General features: G+C 51.7%; 1 protein-coding gene across 1 annotated transcript; it reads left to right on the forward strand.

The window, feature by feature from the left end:
* Window positions 1–6,120: 6,120 nt before the first annotated feature.
* Window positions 6,121–7,950, forward strand: TMEM200C (transmembrane protein 200C). Its single transcript, XM_007935397.1, has one exon. The coding sequence runs from the start codon at window positions 6,121–6,123 to the stop codon at window positions 7,948–7,950; it is 1,830 nt and encodes a 609-aa protein (XP_007933588.1).
* The last annotated feature ends 405 nt before the right edge of the window (window positions 7,951–8,355 follow it).

An 8,355-nucleotide genomic window follows, 5' to 3' on the forward strand; every position in this document is an offset into this window, starting at 1 on the left:
CACCACAGCGCACTCCTAAAGACCAAGAGGAGCCTCAGTGGGTCCATGACAGGCCACTGCCCCACGTCCCTCCTCCTCTCAAGCAGCTCTGGAAGCACAAGCTAGTGAGTCAGGTCAGGTTGATGAAGTGACCAGGGAAGTAAATGGGTTATGAATAAATTATGAAACTGAACAAATTATATAAATAAGGATTCTATAAGCATTCTTTTTAAGAAAGAGCAAATGGTGGTTTCAGGTCAGAGTTTAATCCAACTAAACTAATCTTTTTCTGCTTCTCTTTTGCCCATGGGCTTCACTGCTTTCCCTGCTATAGGATGTTCAGGACGTTGTACTGAGTTCTGAGTTCCAGAAACACTAGTGAATTTAGCCTTTAGTCTTCAGCTGGGTAAAAGAGCATGTCCCACAACCTCAGAAATCATCCAAAATAAATGGCCAGTAAAATCAGAAAAACAACTCCAGAAGGGCCAAGAGAATTATCATTCCTTTAAAAACAATGCTATATAACTTGAAAACCCCTAGGAATGTATGGTGATACTATATTACAGAAGTGCTTATTGATTCCACTGGAAGCAGATGTGGTCTGTTTGATTTCCTCTGATACCCTGAGCTGAAAACAACGGAAATTACTGAACATGATAGTGACAATACTTGGGTTAAATAGCACAATTTAAAGTTCAGAAGAGCTCAGTCTAGAAGGAAGCCTTTGAATAGTAAACCATAAATTGTGTTGCAGTCACCAACATAAGAAAAAGCTAGCTATGTCCCAAGGCCCTAGTGTTTAGAAAGGATTCTTTTTCTCACCAAATCCCTCAAATAAGTTTTAAATGTGAAATGATTATTATAATTTATGCAGAAATTTAAAACTATTACCAGCTTACTCCACCTAACATTCTAATGAAATTCTGCAATATTATCCCTGTTTATGCAGCTCAGCAAACAGAGGGCCACCAAGGATCAGAGTTGCCACCCATGGCCCCTAGCAGTCAGTTGTGTAATGAAATGAGATCTCAGATCCAATCTTTGCACAAAACACCAGATGATTATTGAGATGCAAGATATCTTGAGCTAGGGAGCCTTTAGAAAAAAGACAGCTAGACCTAATCATTTCTCCTTTGGGGTGATTTCTCTAAAAGGAAATAATCCAATGTGAGGTTTAAAACTTTCCCTGATGATAGCTTGTTTTCTACTCTAAATCAGAGTAGAAAGAGAGGTGCAAGGATGTGGGTTCTGAACACTCAGATCAGAATCCAGATTATTTGTTTGAAAAGGTGTACAAAGGCCATCTCAGGAAAAGGCAGGTTCAGGGTTGCCTGTTTCCTGGGGTCCTACCATCTCCATTCCCCTCGTATATGATTGACTACTGTTTATGTCAGTAACTGGTAAATTTTGTATCTTTATTGTTCTTTTTTGGCAAGTGCTTATTCTAGGTTTGAACACAAGCTTTGTGCTTTTGAGGAGGAATTCTGTAATTGAGACTATGGGCAGAAAAGACCATCCTGTGGGGATTCTGTTGACCCCCTCAACAGCAAAACTCAGAATATACAACCTCCACTAACGTTTCTGTCTGGATCTCCAAAATCAAATGGCACTTGTTTTATCTGCTGTTCTGTTCCTTTCTACCTGAATCCTGGCTGCCTCATTTCCATAAATAATTGAATTTTTTTTTTCCACTTTCTCATTACTCCATGGGGAAATTCCACTTTGAAATTCTCTCTTCCCTGTCATTTTTACTTTACAGTTGAGAGGACAGGAATAAGCTAGGAAACAGAATTTCTCTCTCTCTTCCTTTTGTATGACGTAGGGAGTTTGGACATCCTCCCTACCCCCACCTGCCCTTTTTGATTCTAACCCTGATTCCCGGAGAATTATAGTTCTCTTTTTAATGTCTAATGATTACCGTACAGAGCAGGCGGGGCCGCCAAGAAAGAGCCTGGGAGTCGATTCTAATCTCTGATGAGCCTCAGCTGCCCGCGTCGGGGGAGACGCTGTGGTCCCAGCGAGGCGGGTCACAATGACTGGCTTCGCTGGAGCTGCGATAGCACCAGGCAGAGTCTTCCCGCGAATGCAAGGATCGGCCTGGATCGGTCGGGGCAGCGCCTCTGAGCCAGGGCTGAGTTTGCTGGAGGACAACTTACTGTGCTCTTTGGGCATCCACACCGCAAACTCCCAAGTGAGAGAGGGAAGAAAAAAAGAAAGAAAAAGCTGTGTGGCGCGTGGAAGAGTAGAGGCAACAAAAGACGAGGGAGAAGCGGGGAGGGAAGAAGGGAGAGCGACGGGGGAGGGAAGAAGAGAGAGCGACGGGGACATCTTCTCTCACCGTAGCGCCCTCCCCCGGGGGGCGGATGGGGAGACCCTCAGGGAGCGGAGCCCTCTCCCGCCCTGTGCTCAGACAGGTAGTTGGGGGAAAAGAACGGAGCTCTCGGATCCAGCAGGCAGCGGTCCCAGGCGCCCTGGAGGCGGCGACTGGCCCAGGCTGAGGGTGCGCCGCGGTCGGCCCCCCCGCGTCGCTCCGCCGAGCTCTCCCACTCCGGCCCGAGAGCGCCCCGCCGCGTCCCCTCGCGCGCCCCCGCGTCTCCCGCTCCAGGGACCGGCTCTCCGGAGGGACGCGGCTGCCGGCCGGCGCGCAGGAGGCGGGGCAGGGGGCGGTGCGCCCCTGAGCTGTGGAGTCGGGCCGGGGACCGACTGCCATCCTGCAGCAATTTCCCTGTGTCATGGCTCCGGTATCTTAGCAACCGCCGCGAGTCCGGCCGCTGCCGCAGCCGCTGCCGCCCGGGGCTCAACTCCGCTAGCTGAGCCCCGCGCGCCGCAGCCACACAAAGAGCGCACGAGCCGGCGCTCCAGCCGCAGAGTCCGGAGGGCGCCGCGGGGCGAGCCCAGAGAGGAGAGGAGGAGCGGGACGAGCCGGAGAGGAGCGAGGAGCGGAAGAGGACTCCGGCAGCATGCAGCCTGAGGGGAGCCTGACACTTCTTGGAAACTCTTGGAAATGGCTCCCGCCACCGGACCGGAGCGGGCTGCAAGCCTCTGGCGGGCGCTCGCCCCCACTGCGCGGCTGAGCCGCGGCCGGAGGGAGGGCCCGGAGGCGCTGGCCCGGCGCCCCGACGTCGGCTCGGGCTGAAAAAGTTTCTCCATGGTTCCTTTGTGTCGCCAGAGCGCCGGGTCGCCGACCCCGAGCTCGCCCAGTCTCCCTGGGTAAGTGAGCGATATTGTTTGCCTGTAGTGCTGCCATTTTGAGCAAGCTGTCAATCCTCAGCTCCCCCAGCCTCCCCTCGGTACCCCACCTCTCCCCTCCTCCAGCCTCAGCCTAGAGCTGGGGTTTGGGCAGTCATTTGCCAGTGCTGGCTACACGGGATGCGCTGGCCAGAACAAGCGCGTTCAGGATGGCCGTCACTTCGCTCCTGCTTGTCTTCTTTCCAGAGGCGCACTCCCAGCTGCTGCACTCATGTGACTCCAACATAAATAAGCAGACCACAAAGAAGGGCAGGGGGTCACTGCCCAGTCGAAGGACGAGGCGAGAGAACCTCAGCGGGGTCCCGGGCACCATGGCAGGGCGCTCCCGGCTCAGCCTCACACACAGAATGGGGCTCCATCCATCATGAGCGGACAACTTAAATGTCTCTCTTGGAAGCAGTTGTATTTTTAGACATCCCTCCTTTGCTTCCCCCATCTTCCATTGCTTAACCACAGAAAGACCAGCACCAGGCAGTAAATTGCAAGGGCGGCCAACCTAAACTGCTAAGTTTGTTTTCCCTCATTAGACAGGAAGAATCACCTCAAAGGTGGGTCCTCCATGGCACCTGACCTTTTGTTACTGTTTCATGTCAAATGGTGATAAATTAAAAAAAAAAAAAAAAAAGAGTTCAGCCTTCTGCCAACAGAGCTGAAGGAATAATAATAATTACTAGCTATTAAACTAATTTTAAAGATCTTTTGTAAACGATTGTTGGAATCCATTCCAGCCTTCCTTACATTCTACCCAGAACCAAAGCTGCCTTGCTGAGGAGAAACACAGGTGTATGTTCTCTTTGTCCAAGACACCCAGCATCTTGGGCACCCTATCAATGCCCCAACAATGCTAGCTAGCCCTTCTCTCCCTGCCAACTGAGTCTGGGTTTGCATCTGAATGCCTGCTCCTAACACCTTCCTAAGATAATCACAGATTCCCAGATGACTACATTAAAGATGTTGGAGTATAGGGGTCACTAAAAACAGTGGTCTCTGTTAGGACTGTATAGTAAAGGTGCTGGTTTTGGGGAAGGGAGGGATGAAGGATAGACAGTAAACTACTCTTTTTTTAAAAAAAAAAAATCTGCTGGTACTTAATGGTGCAGCTCGTCAGAACTTAAAAGGCTTATAGATGTATTCTATCTACTAACCTACCTGGTGTTTCTCTTTATTGAAAATCAACTAAGTTCCAAGGAGATATTGATCTTCAAACACTGTAAAGAGCTGATTACCATTTGCTTTTCTATGGGTGAAAGAAAGAGCCTGCCTATATTGATATAGTGGAGGGAATCAAGGGCCAAAGCACCAATTAAAAGCAAAATCCTGCCTAAATAATCCCACATTTTCAAAGGGCAATTTATTCTAAAATATGAATTATTTTATAAAGGATATTAAAAGGTTTGTGAGTGGTATCTAAGCATTTCATGTTCATACAATGCTTTTAATTTTAGCACCTCTTATAGGAAGAAACAACCAAAGAAACTGAAAATGTTTTGCTCTGGGAATATAGCAGGATTGAAATACTTAGAAACTGACAGAAACCACAAATAAGCATCTGTGCATTTACTTACCTGGCTTTATTATAAACAACTAAACTTCTTACTGGGGCTCTGGTGGCATAGTGCCTAAGGCATTTGACTGCTAACCAGAAGACTGGCGGTTCAAACCCACCAACTTCCTACAGGGGAGTCCATTGATTGAGCCACCTTCCCTTCCAAAAGTGACCTCATGGGAAATTGGTGAAGTCAGCTTTTACTTGGAGAAATGTCATTCTACAAGTCATCATTAACCTGTACTCCATTGCACCTACTTAATTGCCTACTCATTTGAATTACTGGGATTTTAAAAACTACACATTAATTGGCATGTTAAAAGCTCTTACTGCAGAGAGATTTTATTTTTAAGATTGTAATTTTCCCACATGAGAAAAAGATCTTTCTCATAGAGATTCCAAGGGACTTCTTAAATTCTCTGATGAGATCAAACACATGATATGTAAGGGAGTTCCTCTGAAGGATGAGAGGAGGCTGGAAGGAAGAGCTCAGTTACATAACCAGTTACCTAAAACGAAATATTCCAGCCCAAGAAGCTGTCCAGATGTTGCAGGGTAGAGGTGGGAAAAGGGTTTGCATGAGGCTGCTTGCCTGTAACTGTAGGAGCGGTGCTAGGTGGGAGAGGACTTTGTGAAGGGATATATTGTCAGAGATATGTTTGTAGAGTTTTGCCAGCAATTAATTCACGATTAATTCTATGAAGTAAATAAACCTTCTGCTAGCCAGTATGTGACCTTTACTTTTCATCCAGTGAAATGAATTCCTTTTGTCTGTATAAAATAACCACCAAGACTTTTTCAGTGACTTTAGGGCTTACAGTGACAAATCCCTTAGCTTAGTGAGAGAGCTGAAACTGTAATCAAAGACCTGGTGGCAACTCCCTTGGGAAATCTTCAGATTACTGCAGGACAAAGGGAAAGGCTCTTGCCAGGAAAGTCTTCAGCACTACTCTGAGCACCCACATTGAACTGTTACAAATGGTCAAAAGATCTCCCTTTGCTGCCAGCCAGGAGAATGCATGTGTGGGGGCGGATATAGGGGGTACAGAGATAAGCGTTCTCTCAAATTGCTTTTCACCTTTGCAACAATTCCCTCCCCTTACCCCGCTCTGTCTCTATATACAATCCTTCGGTTAGTGGGTGTATGGTGGGGGCACACATAGGGTAGGATTTGGGAACGGGGCAATTGCAGCGCGTGGGATGTTGCCATAGCCGAGACTACACCTTCTGACTGTCTTCCTCTGCTTTGCAGCAGGAGGAGGTGACGGAGCAGTTAGTGGGCAGCTGGCGCCCCCCCTGCACACGCCTCCGCCCCAGGGGCTCGCCCCGCACTCCACCGGCTCACCATGATCGCCACCGGCGGCCTGCTGAGGATTTCCGCCAGAAAGCAGGATCCCCTCCGCCCCCCAAGCCAGGTCCCCAAGCGCAAGCGGAAAGCCAAGAAGAGGCGCAAGAACGACGTGGTGGTGGTGAAAGGCAAGCTGAAGCTCTGCTCCATCTCAGGGCTCATCGCCCTCTGCGGAATCCTGGTGCTGCTGGTGGGCATAGCCATGGCAGTGGTGGGCTACTGGCCCAAGACCAGCGGGGCCAATCGGGAGGGGGGTAAGCAGCTGCCGCCCGCGAGCAGTGGCCACCGCGCCGCAACCACAGCCAATAGCAGCAGCGGCAACAGAAACCGGTCCAGGAGCCACCTGGAGGGTCAGGCAGTTGTCAACTCCAGTTTGGGGGGCGTGACCAGAAGCACGCCTCCCGCTCAGGCCTCCGCCCCCTCCTCTTCCACTTCCTCATCCAAGTCTGTGGGTTTCTTCTTCCGCGTCTTCTCTGGCTACCTGCACTCTGACAAGCTCAAAGTCTTCGGGCCCCTCATCATGGGAATCGGCATCTTCCTTTTCATCTGCGCCAACGCAGTGCTTCACGAGAATCGCGACAAGAAGACCAAGATCATCAACTTGCGGGACCTCTATTCCACCGTCATAGACGTGCACAGCCTCCGCGCCAAAGACCTGGCGGCCGCGGCTGCCGCTGCCGCCTCGTCCCCAGCCCCCGTCTCGGTGTCCCCCGGGGCCTCGCCTCTCAACGGCTTCCTCAGCTACGTGCAGTCGCGCGGCCTCGAGCTGAAGCCTGGCAGCAGCAGTGGAGGGGACGCCTTCGGGGCGACGGCGACGCTGGCGAAGGGCGTGTGGCCCCACCCCGCGGCACGGAGCGTAGCCAGGGGCGCCGGACGCACCACGTCCCCTGTGGACCTGGCCTCGTCGCCGAGCTGCCCACACAAGACCCCCAGCCTGGCGGAGGCAGTGTACAGCATCTGCCGTGAGCGCTCGGGCGTGGCCGGCCGTCGTCAGGCCACCGCTGCCAACGGTAGCAGCAGTCCCGCGCCTTGCAGCCCCCCCGAGAGGTGGAGGCGCTCAAGCACCGCCAGTTCTCTGGTGGGCTCCTCGCTGAGCGCCTTTGCGCTGCTGTCCTTGCCAGGGGACCGCGACGGGGCTGGGGAGGACGCGAGCTGCAGCTGGCCGAAGTCGCCGCCAGGGGAGCGTGGCTCCCGGGAGATCCCGCAGGGCGAGCTTGACCTGAGCCTGACCAACCTCCGCGGCGCCGGGGGCGGCGCGCGAGGGGCGCAGGGCGCACCAGAGGAGCCCGAGGGCGCGAGGGCGCGGTGCACCGCCACGGCCCAGGGCGGCCGCTTGCCCAGGACCGGCAGATACGCGGCCCCGCGGCGCGGCAGCACCAGTGGGCTGCCGGACAACCGGGCGCCGCCGTCGCCTGAGCCCCCTCCCTCCCCGAGCAGCGCGGACTTGGACACGAGTCTTTTGGGCAAATCCACCTCTCCTTCGCCTCCCCAAGGGCCGGAGGACATGCCCCCCGCTAGGCGGGACTCCCAGAGCTCCCAGTCGGATGATCCGTCCAGCAGCAATAAGGGATACACCCACCTGCGGGAGGCCGATACCTCCTCGGAATGGGTGGTGGACGCAGGAGGCAGCAAAAGCCAAGAGTGTGAGACCTCCACCGCCCCTGTTGTGGAGCAAAGCCCCCCGGAGGATCGCAGCCAAAAGCCTCCCGTGGCAGAGCAACCTCAGCCGGTCCACAGGCAGTTTACAAAGAAAGAGAAACTCTTGATGATTTCCCGGTCTCATGCCTTAGGAGTTGAAGACGGAGAGCTAGAAAATACTGGCATTTAGGGAAAGGGAGCTAGGGCTGGAAGAAGAGATAAGAGGGAAACAGAGAATGAGGAAAAGCCCGCTTGAATCAGTGCATTTAACTAACAGTAACCTCTATCCTTTGTGAACTATCTGATGAAATTATTCAATACCCAAAGAGCTGCAGAATGTTATCCTTCAATTGCGATCACAGGAGTCCTGTAGATAACTCCAAGCAAAATTTTAAAACAAAGCAAACTAGTCTTTTATGTCCGATGGTGATTGTATGTTCCATGAAAACCAAATGTATTAAAAGGTCAGCAATCTAGTTCTTTAGATAAAATTCTCTTAACTTCTTAGGATCAAAAGAATATATTTTTGACAGTGACTGTGCACTTTACTCCAACTTTTATTTTCGATCCCTAATTCCCTCAACCCCTGCACCCT

Source organism: Orycteropus afer, unplaced genomic scaffold (genome assembly GCF_000298275.1).
Source record: "Orycteropus afer afer isolate SDZICR_OR568_19922 unplaced genomic scaffold, OryAfe1.0 scaffold00028, whole genome shotgun sequence".
In the NCBI taxonomy this organism is placed as follows: Eukaryota; Metazoa; Chordata; class Mammalia; order Tubulidentata; family Orycteropodidae; genus Orycteropus; species Orycteropus afer.

What these genes read in the sequence shown, in the direction of transcription:
- TMEM200C (XM_007935397.1), top strand. Translation starts at nt 6,121, where the DNA reads ATGATCGCCACCGGCGGCCTGCTGAGGATTTCCGCCAGAAAGCAGGAT.